Source organism: Chlorocebus sabaeus, chromosome 16 (assembly GCF_047675955.1).
Source record: "Chlorocebus sabaeus isolate Y175 chromosome 16, mChlSab1.0.hap1, whole genome shotgun sequence".
NCBI lineage: Eukaryota > Metazoa > Chordata > Mammalia > Primates > Cercopithecidae > Chlorocebus > Chlorocebus sabaeus.
In genome coordinates, this window is record NC_132919.1 from 62,042,429 (window position 1) to 62,058,698 (window position 16,270).

The 16,270-nt window shown below is 45.6% G+C and overlaps 1 protein-coding gene across 4 annotated transcripts in view; it reads right to left on the reverse strand.

Annotated features, from left to right (window-relative positions):
- Positions 1–1,247: 1,247 nt before the first annotated feature.
- MILR1 (mast cell immunoglobulin like receptor 1) overlaps positions 1,248–16,270 on the reverse strand; it is a 57,382-nt gene continuing 42,359 nt past the window's right edge. For 2 of the 4 annotated variants that reach the window (XM_073005122.1, XM_073005124.1), the window contains 4 exons: positions 13,966–14,055; positions 12,856–12,924; positions 11,573–11,653; positions 2,048–3,919 (listed from right to left, as the gene is read on the reverse strand). In XM_073005122.1, the coding sequence (XP_072861223.1) occupies positions 11,601–11,653; positions 12,856–12,924; positions 13,966–14,055 (212 nt within the window). In that variant the 3' untranslated portion in view covers positions 2,048–3,919; positions 11,573–11,600. Of the gene's footprint in view, positions 1,486–2,047; positions 3,920–11,572; positions 11,654–12,855; positions 12,925–13,965; positions 14,056–16,270 lie in introns of those variants that run through there. The other 2 variants (XR_012088868.1, XM_073005123.1) reach the window with 2 other exon arrangements.

Sequence of the window (16,270 nt, forward strand, 5' to 3'; positions counted from 1 at the left end):
TTCCAGTATTAACAGCTAGCAAATATAGGAGAGTGTGTATTTCCTCCCTGAAAAAAAAAAAAAAAAAAAAATTGGCCAGATGTGGTGGCTCATACCTGTAATCCCAATACTTTGGGAGGCTGAGGCAGGAGGATCACTTGAGCCCTAGAGTTCGAGACCAGCCTGGGCAACATAGACCACATCTCTAAAAAAAAACTTTGAAAATTAGCCAGGCATAGTGGCTCAGGCCTATAGTCCCAGCTACTCGGGGAGCTGATGGGGGTGGATGGCTTGAGCCCGGGGGATCGAAGCTGCAGGGAGCCTGGATCACACCACTGTACTCCTGCCTGGGCAACGGAGCAAGACCCTGTCTCAAAAGGAAATAAAAAATAAGGCCAGTCACGGTGGCTCACGCCTGTAATCCCAGCATTTTGGGAGACCAGGGCAGGTGGATCATTTGAGGTCAGGAGTTCGAGACCAGCCTGGCCAACACGGTGAAACCCCATTTCTACTACAAATACAAAAATTAGCCAGGCGTGGTGGCAGGTGCCTGTAATCCTAGCTACTTGGGAGGCTGAAGCAGGAGAATTGCTTGAACCTGGGAGACGGAGGTTGCAGTAAGCCGAGATCACGCCACTGCACTCCAGTCTGGGCAACAGAGTGAGATTCCCATCTCCAAAATAATAATAATAATAATAAAATAAAAAATAAATTCATCATGAGTTCACACCAATATTTTCCATTCAAATTCAGGACTGCAGAGGGTCTGGGGTTTGTATGTGTGTTTTAATCAGTTTCATTAAGATACAATTTATATACAATAAATTTACCTTTTTTAAATGTACAAATTAATGAGTATTGACAAATGTATAACCATCTCTACAAAGGCAATGTAGAAAATTTGCATCACCCCATAAAGTCCTCTTATGCTTTTTTGAGACTGCCTCAGTAGTAATCACTTCTAAATTTAGCAGAGAACTGCACACCTGGATTGTATTTTGACAGAACTTCCTTCCAACCTAATTGCTTTTAATAATTTTTTAACGATAAATTTTTACCAAAAATTTTATAGAATTTATTTACAAAATTTAGCAGAGAACTACACACCTGGATTGTATTTTGACAGAACTTCCTTCCAACCCAATTGCCTTTTAATAATTTTTTAACAATAAATTTTTACCACAAATTTTATAGAATTTATTTACAAAATTTCATAAGTTGTATTCCACTTACTGGTGTGGTATTATGCTAAGGAAACAGGTCTGGAGTCATGAAATCCTTAGGTGTCTAATTTTTCTAACCTCTAAGTTTCTGTGCTACTGCAGATCTCAGTTACTGTCTCTGGTGGTGGGTGTGTGCTGTGGAGGAGTCAGAGATAAGGCACTAGTCCGTTTCCTTCCAGGGCAGTTAAGGAGAAAGAAGGAAATGAGCTCCAGGCATCACAAATCCACTGTTGATCATTCCTCTGGTCAGGTCTCCCCTTTAAATCCTTGGGAAGATGCAACACTGAGAAAAGACAATTTCTTTAGGTCATGATTCGCCATCCCTGAGAGTAGAAGAGGCAGAAAGCCAAAAGGTCGACCACACATGTTTGCAACTCCTCATCCCAGCAAGATTTCTGTGCTGCCCTGGTGTTACCCTGCAGATGCCACCTTTTCCCAGTTTTCTACTGGTTTATTGGTCTTTCTCTTAATGATTTGTAAAAGCTCATAATATGATGAAACTTGATACAGTATCTGAGACCTGGGCTAGTCATGCATCGCCTAACGGTGGAGGCCACTGTGTGAACATCACAGCGTGTACTCACACAAACTTAGATGGCATAGTCCGCTACATGCCTAGGCTGTATGGGATAGTCTGTGCCTCCTAGGGATAAACCTGTACAGCATGCTACTGAACACTAGGCAATTGTAGCACAATGGTAAATATTTGTGTCTCTAAATGGGTCTAAACATAGAAAAGGTACAGTAAACACATGGTATTATAGTTTTATGGGACCCCTGTTTTATATTTGGTCCATGAATGACTGAAATGTTATTATGCAACACATCATGGTGTTTTCTCCCTATTCTTTTTTTTTTTTTTGAGATGCGGTCTTGCTCTGTCGCCCAGGATGGAATGCAGCGGCACTATCTTGCCTCACCGCAACCTCCACCTCCCAGGTTCAAGCAATTCTCATGCCTCAGTCTCCCCAGTAGCAGGGACTACAGGTGTGCACCACCACACCCAGCTAATTGTTGTACTTTTAGTAGAGACAGGGGTTCACTGTGTTGGCCAGGCTGGTCTCAAACTCCCGACCTCAGGTGATCACCTGCCTCGTGGGATTACAGATGGAAGCCACTGCGGCCAGTCCCTAGTTATTCTTTGGATTTAGTTTATGATTTCTAAATGTAATCTTTGAATGTCTCATATAATTAAATGTTTTATCTAATTAAATTTAACAATCTTTTATGTCTTCTGGGTTGTGAGTCATACCTATAAAAGTCTTCCCCACCTCAAGATTATTTTTAAATCCCCCGCATATTGTTCTAGCACTTCTGTGACCACATCTATCTGAATTAATTTTGTTGTAAAGAATGAGGTAGGGGACCAACTTTTTGAATGTGGTTCTCAAGTTTTTACAATATATTGAATAATCCATCTTTTCCCCATTGATTTAAGATGCCATATTTATCCTATACTAAGTTACTGTATATATTTAGAACTATATCCGGACTTTTTGTTCCATTGTTCTACTTGTTCAATTATGTACCAATACCTCATATACCAATACTATCCTTTTTTTTTTTTTTTTTTTTTTTTTGACACAGGGTCTTGTTCTGTCACCCCAGCTGGACTGCAGTGGTGCAATCTCATCTCACTGCAGCCTCTGCTTCCTAGGCTCAAGTGATCCTCACACCTCAGCCTCCTGAGTAGCTAGGACTATAGGCGTGCACCACCCCACCTGGCCAGTTTTGTTTTTTGTGTTTTTTTTTTTCAGTAGAGATGCGGTTTCATCATGTTGCCCAGGCTGGTCTCGACCTCCTGTGCTCAAGTGATCCATCAACCTTGGCCTCCCAAAGTGTTGGGATTACAGGCATCAGCCACCATGCCCAGCCCCCATTTTTTTTTTTTTTTGAGACGGAGTCTCGCTCTGTCGCCCAGGCTGGAGTGCAGTGGCCAGATCTCAGCTCACTGCAAGCTCCGCCTCCCGGGTTCACGCCATTCTCCTGCCTCAGCCTCCCGAGTAGCTGGGACTACAGGCGCCCGCCACCGTGCCGGCTAGTTTTTTGTATTTTTAGTAGAGACGGGGTTTCACCGTGTTAGCCAGGATGGTCTCGATCTCCTGACCTCGTGATCCGCCCATCTCGGCCTCCCAAAGTGCTGGGATTACAGGCTTGAGCCACCGCGCCCGGCCAGCCCCCATTTTTTAAATCATGATAAATTTATAATGTTCCTGAACCTTATGCAACTCTCTCATTTATGTTTTCTCATATGCTTGTTGAATCCTACACACTTTTTCTGTATTCAGTTTCCTTCTTCATAAAGTACATCATTTAGTTCCTAGTTCTTTCAGTGAGAATGTGTGATTAGATAACCTGCTGAGTCCCTGTTTTAAAATGTATATTAACCTCACTCTTGATTGATATTTTGGCTAGTGTGGTAGATATTTTAATGGGCTCTTTCATGCCACATCTTAACCCTCCTCCTATTTGGTGGGGTCAGAAACCTAAAAAATTACAGTCACCGTATTCCTGGGATCAGGGATGTGAGTATCTTCCACCAACTAGGTGCCCAGGCTGGGGTTTGGAAAGCAAAAGTTGTGGCTGAGAAGCAAGTGTCCACAGTGGCAAAGCTCTCCTCCACGGTGGGCTCGTTTCTGGGTGTGAGGCAGCTGTGGCAGAGGCAACAACACAACAGTCACAACAGTAGTTTTCTGGTCTCCAGACTGTAAGAAAATCTACAGGTAGAGAGTATTGAAATAGAATTTAGCAAGGATGCAGGACACAGAATCAACCAAAAAGATTACTTCTACATATCAACAACATAAAATCAAAATACAATTTATGAGTTCAAGACCAGCCTAGCCAACATGGTGAAACCCCGTCTCTACCAAAAAATACAAAATTTAGTTGGGTGTCGTGGTGCGCACCTGTAGTCCCAGCTACTCTTGGGAGGCTGAGATGGGACATTCGCTTGAACCTGGAAGGCAGAGGTTGCAGTGAGCCAAGATCACACTCAGGCCCCAGTTTCTAAATACAGAGCTCTTCTTAAAGGACGCAGAGCTCCCTGGAAATACAGCTGACTCCAGAGTCGGGTCAGGACAAGGACAAGATGAACCTGGAATATACTGTTGGGCCAGAAAGTAACTGGGCACAGTGGCTCAGGCCTGTGATCCCAGCACTTTAGGAGCCTGAGGAAGGTGGATCATCTAAGGGCAGGAGTTCGAGACCAGCCTGGCCAACATGGTGAAACCCGCAATCCCCTAAACCACAGGGCTGGGAGAGCTTTTGGGTTGATGAATGCATCCGCATGCCCCGAGGATGGCACTCCCTATGCCATGGGAACAGAAGCGCCTTTGCTTGAGACCCTTCTGGACTTTGCCCTGTGCACCTCCTCATCTGCATCCTTTATGCCTTTTTTTTTTTTTTTTTTTTTTTTGAGATAGGGTCTCACCGTCACCCAGGTCAGAGTGCAGTGGCAAGATCATGACTCACTGTAGCCTCGACTTCCTGGGCTCCAGTGACCCTCTCACCTCAGCCTCCCGAGTAGCTGGGACTATAGGTGTGCACCATCATGCCCGGCTCATTTTTGTATTTTTAGTAGAGACAGGGTTTCACCATGTTGCCCAGGATGGTCTCAAACTCAAGAACTCAAGTGATCCACCTGCCTCGGACTTCCAAAGTGCTGGGATTACAGACATGAGCCATCATACCTGGTCGTCTTTACATTTTTATAATAAACCAGTAGTAGTAATGAAACTGGTTTCCTGAGTTCTGCAAACAATTCTAGCAAGTTATCCAGCCCGAGGAGGGGGTGGTAGATCAGAAGTATGTGAGGCCTCGACTTGTGATTGGCATCTGAGTTGGGGGGTAGTCTTGTAGGACTGAGGCCTTAACCTATGAGGTCTAATAGTAACTCCTGATAGTTAATGTTGGGATTGAATTATTGGTGTCCAGAGAGTTGGAGAATTGGTTTTTGGTGTGGGAAAAAACCCACACATTTGGTGTCAGAAGTGCGTATGGAAAAAGCTTACCTTTAAAACGTTAAATATTATTTCAAGGCAATGATATTTTATTTCTTTTGTCAGAACTCTCTTGGAGTCAAGATTCTGCCACCTGGCCGGGTGCGGTGGCTCACACCTGTAATCCCAGCACTTTGGGAGGCCAAGGTGGGTGGATCACTTGAGGTCAAGATTTCAAGACCAGTCCGGCCAACATGGTGAAAGCTCATCTCTATCAAAAACACAAAAATTAGCTGGGTGTGGTGGTGCATGCCTGTAATCCCAGCTATTCGGGAGGCTGAGGTAGGGGAATCGCTTGAACCTGGGAGGCAGAGGTTGCAGTGAGCCGAGATCACGCCACTGCACTCTCCAACCTGGGCGACAGAGCGAGACTCTGTCTCAAAAAAAAAAAAAAAGATTCTACCACCTGGCCAGGGCCTGTGTGTGCCAACATATGTTCTTGTGCCTGCCTGGATGTCCCCTGGCCTCACACAATCATGAATCCTGCCCACAGGCCTGAACACTCAACACAATCTACCTCCTTGTCCATAACCATTGCCCATCCCCAGCCCTCCTCTGCATGCATTTTTCAGATGCAGTCACGCACTGCCTAGCAACGTTTCAGTCAACCACGAACCAGGTATGTGACAGTGGCCCCTAAAATCATACCATATTTTTACTGCACCTTTTCTGTGTTTAGATACAAAAATACCATTGTGCTGCAATTGCCTCCAGCATTCAGTACAGTAACATGGCTTCAGGTGTGTAGACTAGGAGCAACAGGTACCATATAGCCAGGTGTGGAGTAGTGGATACCATCTGGGTTTGTGTAAATACACTGGTGTGCGCACAGTGGAATTGCCTAATGACACACATTTGTCAGAACCTATCTCTGTCATTAAGCAACGCATGACGGTGCTTCCTTCTGCCTGTTTGGGTGGTCTCTCCCCCACTTTCCTCCCATTGGCTTTGCCGCTTGACAGAGGGGCATCCTTCAGTGGGCGTGTGTGGGCCCAGGTCCCTGCATCCTTGCTGATCTTGATAATTCTGATCTGATGACTTTTCTGATCCAATAAGCCCTCAATATCCAGTTGTCCATCCTGGAATGTTAACAAGGTAGTGGTTAGAAGTGTGGGCTTGGCCTGGCGTGGTGGCTCATACCTGTAATCTCAACACTTTGGGAGGCTGAGATGGGAGGATTACTTGAGCCCAGTAGCTCAAGCCTGGGCTTAAGGCTGAGGTGGGAGGATTGCTTGAGCCCAGCCTGGCCAACGTGGCAAAACCCCGTCTCTAAAAAAATACAAAAATTAGCCAGGCGTAGTGGTATATATCTGTGGTCCCAGGTACTCAGGAAGCTGAGGTGGGAGAATTACTTGAGCCAGGAAGGTCAAGACTGCAGTGAGCTGTGATCCCATCATTGTACTGCAGCCTGGGCAAGAGAGTAAGCCCCTGTCTCAAAAAAAAAAAATGAAGAAGAAGAAGAAAAGAAGTGTGGGCTCTGGTGTCACTCAGATCTGAGTTCCTTTCCTGTTTCCAACAGGTGTTAGCTGAATGAACTTGTGAGTCAGTTTCTTTTTGTATGAAAAGAGGGAAATAAGAGTACCTGCCCCAGGCCAGGCATGGTGGCTCACACCTGTAATCCCAGCACTTTGGTAGGCTGAGGCAGGTGGATCTCCTGAGATCAGGAGTTCGAGACCAGCCTGGCCAACATGATGAACCCCATCTCTACTAAAAATACAAAATTAGCCAGGTGTGGTGTCATGTCCCAGCTGCTCAGGAGGCTGAGGCAAGAGAATCACTTGAACTCAGGAGGCAGAGGTTGCAGTGAGCCAAGATCACGCCATTTCACTCCAGCCTGGGGAACAAGAGCAAAACTCCGCCTCAAAAAAAAAGAAAAAGAAAAAGAAAAAACTTACCTGCCCCAAAGAGATATTGTGGGACTATATGAGGACAGGCACACAAAGCACTTAGTAATAGTACCTGGAACATGCTATAAGCTCAATACATATATTATTGTTGTCATTTTTAATTAATTAATGTATTTATTTACCTACTGAGACAGGGCCTCACTCTCTTGCCTAGGCTGGAGTGCAGTGGTACACTGCAGCCTTGACCTCCCAGGCTCAAGCAGTCCTCCCAACTCAGCCTCCTGAGTAGCTGGGCCTGCAGACATGCTAATTTTAGTGGCAGTGATGCCTGGCTAATTTTTGTATTGTTTGTAGAGACAGGATTTTGCCACATTGCCCAGGCTAGTCTTGAATTCCTGGGCTCAAGCAATCCTTCTGCCTTGGCCTCCCAGGGTATTGGGATTATAGGCGTGAGCCACCACACCCAGCCCTATTGTTGCCATTGTTGTAGTTGTTGTGATAGAGGAAATGTTGGGAGGTGGTGTATCAGCCACCTCTGTGTCCTGCATCATATTCCTGGGCCTTCCCTCTGACCCAGCTGCATCTGAGGGTCTACTCATTTCACACTGATAGCTTCTTGCTTCAACTGCATAATACACATGTTCACTTTCTGTCCTGGGGTGTTTGCAGTGCCTGGGGTGAGACACTGAGGGAAGCCTGCTTGGAATACCTACATGCTAGTCTAGAAGTGGGGGAGGTATCACTTCCTGGGATGATCCTCAACCAATGAGGGCTGGACACCAATGGATAAATACCTCTCATTATCAATCCTCAAGTGGACAATACTGAGAAGAGGCTCTTGGACTCTTCAGAAGATTCCAGTGGACTCACGTCCAGCTGCCCACCACAGTGCCCAACTCAGCAAAACACCGTGTACTGGCTTTTCCTGTGGCGCACTGGGCCTGCTTCCTAGGGCCACCTCCTACATAAATGATTTGCACAGAAGGCCTTATTTCAGGCTCTGCTTTCAGGTCTAGTCCAGGATAAGAGACGGGACCAGAAGGCCCTAGAAAGCAGCCTCAGGGAACAAATGAACCCCTAGGAATGGACGGCAACAAGGACTCCCTTGCTGGTGATAGGTAGGCAGTGAGAACCCTTAGCACACCACAGCTCCACAGTTCCTAAGACCTTCCCTTGCCATGTGGAATGAGGTTTAGAAAGAAAAGAGGCAGTGAATGCCAGCATTCCAGCACTTGAAAAGTTTGGGGCAATGCTAATTATGTGGATTGTGAAGCTAGTTGGCTTCTCTTAGCTGCCTTAGAAGCTTTGCAAGGAGAAAATGAGAGGCTACCAGTTCAGGGCAAGCTGTGAAACCCCAAGGATAGGGTTTAAGCCACCCTCATTTATCACAGCCAGCTGGAAGACTATGCTGAAAGCCAGTTCCAGGATCTGATCAAAATGGTGGGGCAACCAAGGAGGAGATGGAATGAACACATCTAGCAGTTCTGTTCTGCTAATTTCTGACACTGACTGGGGCTGGGTGGGCCTTGGGATGTGGACATTTGAGAATATGAAACTCCCAAAGCCCGCAAGCTCTCTTGAGAAGGAGAACAGCCCCTCTTCTTCGAAGACCTCACATGAGGCAGGCGCCTCATAATATTTTTTAAATTATTGTGGTAAGTTATACCTAACATAAAATTTACCATTTTAACCAATTTTATGTGTGTAATTCAATGGGATTAACAACATTCATTCATATTGACCAGCACAATAGCTCACACCTGTAATCCCAGCACTTTGGAAGGCCGAGGCAGGCAAATCACTTGAGGTCAGCAGTTTGAGACCAGCCTGGCCAACATGGTGAAACCTCATCTCTACTAAAAATACAAAAATTAACTGGGTGTGGTGGTGGGTGCCTGTAATCCCAGCTACTCGGGAGGCTGAGGCACAAGAATCGCTTGAACCTGGGAGGCAGAGGTTGCAGTGAGCCAAGGTCATACCACTGCACTCCAGCCTGGGCGACAGAAAGAGACTCTGTCTCAAAAAACAACAAAAACAAAACTCATATTATTGTGCAACCATCACCACTTTCCATCTTTTTTCCAGAACTTTTTTGTCTTCCCAAACTGAAACACTGTACCCGTTAGCCAGTCACTCCTAATTGTCCCCGGACCCCAGCCCCTGGGAACCACCATTTTATTTGCTTCACTACATTTTGCTTGTCTTCTTTAAGATCCACCCCTGTCTCCCTTATAGCTTAATAACCAGGGTCGGGTCTCAGCGGAGCCTGACGCGTGAAGGGCAGTTCCTGATGCTGAGCCACACAAAGACTGCAGCGTCTGCAGGTGTACTCCTCCAGGAGCCAGGGGAGCCCACAGCAGCGTGGGTCTGAGCGTGCTAAGGCAGTGAATGTGGATTTAAGACTACATCAGGAAATGGAGGGCCAGGCAAGATGACTCACGCCTGTAATCCCAGCACTTTGGGAGGCCGAGGTGGGCGGATCACTTGAGGTCAGGAGTTGAAGACCAGCCTGGCCAACATGGCGAAACTCTGTCTCTACTAAAAATACAAAAATTAGCCGGGGATGGTGGCACATGCTTGTAATGCCAGCTACTTGAGAGGCTGAGGCAGGAGAATCGCTTGAACCCAGGAGGTGGAGGTCGCAGGGAGCCAAGATCGCACCATTGCACTCCAACTTGGGCGACAGAGCCAGACTCCGTCTCCAAAAAAGAAAAAGGAAATGGAGGTTTAGCGTCATGTCAAGGACACCTGGAACTGGTCCTAAATATGCATGATGGGTCTCCTTGAAGCTTGGATCCCACAAGACTCTACAGCTGAGTGGTCTAATATGAGATCCACAGCAAACCAGAGGCAATACTACATTCTGAGGGAAATAGGGTAGTTGTACTTGTTAAAATGATAGGATTTTTGGATATGCTGGGTTAAATAAAATATATTATTCCAATTCATTTCGCCTGTTTCTCTTCTTTTCTCCTTTTCTTCCTTCCTTCCTTCTCTTTTTTTTTCTTCTTTTCTTTCTTTTTTTAACACAGGTCTCACTCTGTTGCCCAGGCTGGAGTGCTGTGGTGCAATCTCGGCTCACTGCAACCTCCGCCTCCCAGGTTTGAGCGATTCTTGTGCGTCAGCCTCCTAAGTAGATGGAATTACAAGCACCCACCACTACGCCCAGCTAACTTTTTTGTATTTTTAGTAGAGACGGGGTTTCACCATGATGGCCAAGCTGCTCTTGAACTCCTGACCTCAAGTGATCCACCCACCTCAGCCTCCCAAAGTGCTGGGATTATAGGCATGAGCCACCATGCCCGGCCATCTTTTCATTTTGTCATTGTGTCTACTAGAAAGAGTGAAAAGTGTGCCCATGTGGCTGACATTATATTTCTATTGGACAGTGGTGACCAGTGGAAAATATCATGGAGATGCCAGACAGGTGTGAGCAGAATATTGAAGAGTCAGAAGGCTCAGAGAAGGGTGCATGTTCAGATGAATTTATTCTGGGAGACCCTTTCTTTACTAAAGCAATTCAGGGCCGGGCACATTGGCTCACACTTGTAATTCCAGCACTTTGGGAGGCCGAGGTAGGCGGATCATCTGAGGTCAGGAGTCCGAGACCAGCCTGGCCACTATGGTGAAACCCCATCTCTACTAAAAACACAAAAATTAGCCGGGTGTGGTGGGGGGTGCCTGTAATCCCAGCTACTTGGGAGGCTGAGGCATGAGAATTACTTGAATCAGGAAAGTGGAGATTGAATTGAGCTGAGATCGTGCCACTGAACTCCAGCCTGGGCAACAGAGTGAGAATCCATCTCAAAAAAAAAGAAGAAGAAGAAGAAGAGAGAGACAAGAGAGAACATAAAAGGCCATGTGAAGACAGAGGCAGAAGTTGAAGTGAGGCAACCACAAGCAACGTCTGGAGCCCCAGAAGCTGGAAGAGGCAAGGAGGCTCCCCCCAAGAAATTTTGGATGGAGCACAGCTCTACAGACACCTTGGTTTTGGACTTCTAGCCTCCAGAACTGTGAAATGGTTGCTCTAAGCCACCAATTTGTGGTCATTTGTGGCAGCAGCCCTAGGGGACTAAAACATTCTCCCTCCCCACAACTCAACAACGTGGACTCTCTCCCTGGAACGTGACCAGGAAAGGCAGCACATCAAGGCACACCTTTGGCATTAGTTAAATCTGGAGGGTGAGCTAAATCATGAACATTAATGAACATCTTTTTTTTTTTTTTTTTTTTGAGATGGAGTCTCATCTTGTCGCCCAGGCTGTAGTGCAGTGGCACGATCTTGGTTCACTGCAACCTCTGCCTCCCAGGCTCAAGTGATTCTCCTGCCTCAACCTCCTGAGTAGCTGGGACTACACACACGCACCACCACACCCAACTAATTTTTGTATTTGTAGTAGAGACCAGGTTTTTGCCATGTTGGCCAGGCTCGTCTCAAACTCCTGACCTCAAGTAATCCACCTGCCTCAGCCTCAAGTTTGCTTTTTGTTCATGGAAATCAGCTTCATAAAAAGCATCTTACCCTGAGATGTAGTTTGTTTCTGTAAATTTCAGAAGTTGAGTTCGGAATAGACATATCCAGGTTTATAAGAATCACAGGCTTCTGAAACATAAGACGGAAAATAATTTACTTAGGATATGTGACAGGCGAGGCTGTTTTTAAAAATCCTATTTCTAGTAGCTGGGTGGCCTGACAGAACCAGGTATTAACTAATTTTTTCCTGGACTATGTTAAATAATTTATTCTTGAAAATGTTAGCTGGGCATAATGCCTCATGCTTGTAATCCCAACACTTTGGGAGGCTGAGGCAGGAAGATTGGTCAAGCCCAGGAGTTCGAGACCAGCTTGGGTGATATAGCAAGATACCTGTCTCTACCAAAAAAAAAAAAAAAATTAGTCAGACATGATGGTGCACACCTGTCGTCCCGCTACTCAGGAGCTTGAGGTGGGTTGATTGCTTCAGCCCAAGAGGTAGAGGGTGCAGTGAGCTGAAATTGTGCCACTGCACTCTGGCCTGGGTGACAGAGTGAGAGTCTCAAAAAAAAAGAAGAAAGGCAGGAAAGAAAGAAAGAAAAAGGAAAGAAAGAAGAAAGAAAGAAAGAAAGAAAGAAAGAAAGAAAGAAAGAAAGAAAGAAAGAAAGAAAGAAAGAAAGAAAGAAAGAAAGAAAGAAAGAAAGAAGAAGGAAGGAAGGAAGGAAGGAAGGAAGGAAGGAAGGAAGGAAGGAAGGAAGGAAGGAAGGAAGAAAGGAAGAAAGGAAGAAAGGAAGAAAAAGGAAGAAAGGAAGAAAGAGAGAGAGAGAAAGGAAAGGAAAGGAAAGGAAAGGGAGGGGAAGGGAGGGGAGGGGAGGGGAGGGGAGGGAAGGTAAAAGAAAGACAGGAAGGAAGGAATGAAGGATGGAAGAAAGGAAGGAAAAAGAAAGAAAGACAGGAAGAAAGGAGGGAAGGAAGGAAGGAAGGAGGGAAGGAGGGAAGGAGGGAGGGAGGGAGGGAGGGAGGAAGGAAGCGGGGAGGGAAGGAGGGAGGAAAGGAAGGAAATGTTTGAGTAATGATCCTATATCCTTTTCTCTGGATTTTTTCTATGACATTCCCCCACCACATCTTTCCCTCTTCCCCACCCTCCATCCCCTGATGAGATGTTTTAGGAGCTAGGGTGCTGGTTGCCATTGGTTCCTTATGGTGTGCCTGCATTGCTCGCGTCCACCCCATTCTCAGGCTCCTGAAGCGTCTGAGTGTGGTGACATCACAGGGACTACCTGTCTCTAGTCACCAGCACCTCTTATCTCTTATCCCAAGCTGTGGCTCACCTTGCTCTCTTGGTGCCACCTCCCGGAACACGGGGGTGGCATACTGTAGCTCCTGGGAATGTTCGGCCTCTGGGCAAAAGATAAGGAATAGGAGTTATTGGGCCAATTATCTGAATTTCTAAGCACATGAGGGCAGTGGGATAGACTCTGCAGAACACGGGCTATGGAAACACATGGTCTGGATCCCACTTCTGGGACAGATCCCTCCTCTGTAAAGTGAGAATGACATAAATTGGGGGTTGGTAGTATTTGTGCTAGAAAAGGTGGGTAAATAACTCAGCACTGCGTCTGGAATGTGGTCATGTTGGCTGAGATTGTTCCATTGTCAGCTGATGATAGGGTTTGGCTGTGTCCTCACCCAAATCACATCTTGAATTGTAGTCCCCACAAACCCCACGTGTCATGGGAGGGACCAGGTGGAGATAATTAAATCATGGGGGTGGTTTCTGTCATACTGTTCTAGTGATAGTGAGTTAGTTCTCACAAGATCTGATGGTTTTATAAGGTTTTTCCCCCTTCCCTTGGCTCTCATTCTTCTCTCTCCTGCTGCCTTGTGAAGAAGGATGTGTTTGCTTCCCCTTCTACCATGATTGTAAGTTTCCTGAGGCCTCCCAAGCCCTGCGGAACTGTGAGTCAATTAAACCTCTTTCCTTTATAAATTACCCCATCTCAGGTATGTCCTTATAATAGCAAGAGAATGGACTAATACATCAGCCAAGGCGTTGGGTCTTGTTTACTGCAAAGCAATGTGCAGTGCCTGCTTTGAGAGGTGACCATGAAAGACTGTGAAACACAGTGCGGATCATTCTGAACAGATGTCAAAAATCTTCAAGATATGTTGTTACATGAAAAAAAAAAAAAATCAAGGTATAGAAAGTCATACCTACAATATGCTACAATTGCTACCATTTGTTTATTATACACATAGAATATCTGTGGAAGGATTTTTAAAAAACTAGTTTTTACCCCTAGAAAGTGGGACTGGGCATCAATAGACATTGAACTCTATCCCTTTTGCTCCACCCCCCACTCCCGTACATCTGTCAACCTTAACAAAATCAAAAGACAAAAACCTGAAACCACCCAAAACACGCAACAAAGTTCTCTTACTTGCTTGTTTTCCATGGATATTTGCATAGATTCCAACTTCCACAGCTGTGTCTCCACAGTCCCTGGGCACATTATTTCTCATAGCTTTTCCTACATAAATCGGTACAGAATCATTAAATTAAAACAATTCAGCCACATTTCTCTCATCTCCTCAGCCAAGAAGCAGAACTCCCCAAAGTTCTGAAACAAGGAGTGACTTGTTCCAATGACCCAAACTGTTGTCTAACAAAGGAATACTATAGACTCAGCAGGGAGTCTAGACATGGCTTCACCAAGCCAGGGGCTGTTCTGATTTATTTTCCTGGCTTTCAGAGGAACATGCTTTACCTATCAGATTATGCCTGAACTAGCCAGACTTATTTTCTTTCCTTTGCTGAAGAGAATATTCTGTGGAAGCTTTGTAATATCTTCAAGAGAGTGTAAATGGCCTACTGAATTCTTTTTTTTTTTTTTTTTAAGACAGAGTCTCACTTTGTGGCCCAGGCTGGAGTGCCATGGTGCAATCTCCACTCACCGCAACCTGTGCCTCCTGGTTTCAAGCAATTTTCCTGCCTCAGCCTCCCGAGTAGCTGGGATTACAGGCATGTGCCACCATACCCAGCTAATTTTTTGTATTTTTAGTAGAGGTGGGGCTTCACCATGTTGGCCAGGCTGGTCTCAAACTCCTGACTTCAGGTGATCAAAATGCTGGGATTATAGGCATGAGCCACTGTGCCTGGCCAGCCTCGCTGAATTCTATTGTTAGCTCCAGCCAGTAATCAAAAATATTAATGCCACTTTTGCAATAACCTGGACTTTTTATAGGAATGAGAAATATGTTTTTAAGACATATGAGATGTGGGCCAGGGTGCAGTGGCTCACGCCTGTAATCCCAGTGCTTTGGGAAGCTGAGGTGGGAGGATCACTTGAGGCCAGGAATTCAAGACCAGCCTGGGGAACATAGTGAGACATTGTCTCTAAAAAGAATTTTGTAATTAAAAAAAAAATACTGTAATCCCAGCACTTTGGGAGGCTGAGGCAGGAGGATGATTTGAGTCCAGGAGTTCAAGACTAGCCTGGGCAACATGGTGAAACCTACAAAAAAAAAAAAAAAAAAAAAATTAGCCTAGCATGGTGCGTGCCTGTGGTCCCAGCTACTCAGGTAGCTGAGGCAGGAGGAGGCCTGGGAGGTCGAGGTTGCAGGAGCCATGATTGCACCACTGCACTCCAGCCTCAGGTGATAGAAGTGAGATCCTGTCTCAAACAAACAAACAAACAAACAAAAATATATATACACACACACACACACATATACACACACACATATATACATATACATATATATATACACACACATGTATGGGATTACAGCCCCAGCTGTAATCCCAGCTCCAGCACTTTGGGTGGCCGAGATAGGCAGATCACGAGGTCAGGAGTTCAAGACCAGCCTGGCCAACATAGTGAAACCCGGTCTCTACTAAAAATACAAAAATTAGCCGAGCATGGTGGCGGGCACCTGTAATCCCAGCTACTTGGGATGCTGAGGCAGGAGAATCGCTTGAACCCGGGAGGTGGAGGTTGCAGTGAGCAGAGATTGTGCCAGTGCACTTTAGCCTGGGCAACAGAGTGAGGCCCCATCTGTTAAAAAATGAAATGAAATAAAATAAAATCTTAAAGATGCATCAGATGTATAACTCGTGACCTCTGTGGTCAAGTTTTATGTCAGCTGAGTCCCTGACTTCTCTGAGTTGTGACTCTCTGGAGATGGTTCTCAACTGGTTCTCTTGCCAGTTCTGACAATATCTCCACGGCCCATTCCACAAGTCAGAACACTGAGGCTCAGAAGCAACAGCCTGAGGGGCTTGTCCAACAGCCCTCAGCTTGCTGATGGGCACCAGTGCTGAGACACAAACTGTCTTTTGTGTAAATCTTCATATCCTTCCGCACTCGTGTGCCAAATGAAAAAACCACTTTGAAGTCTTAACCAGCGGTGGCCATAAGACGTGAGGAATGAAAAGCAGTAAGTGGGCTGAGTACAGTGGCTCATGCCTGTAATCCCAGCACTTTGGGAGGCTGAGGTGGGAGGATCGCTTGAGTCCAGGAGTTCAAGACCAGCCTAGGCAACATAGTGAGACCCCCGTCTCTAAAAAACGTTTTTTTAAAAAAAAGCTGTAACTGATTCTTCTAATAACATTGACAAGTTTTCTGCTGGATGAAGCACTTAAGGTGGGGAAGAGAGAAATGATGCTTTTTTGTTTCTGTTTTTGTTTTTTTTGAGTCTGGTGTGTTTAATAAGGTTTTTTAAAAAAAAAAAATCTTATAGTAG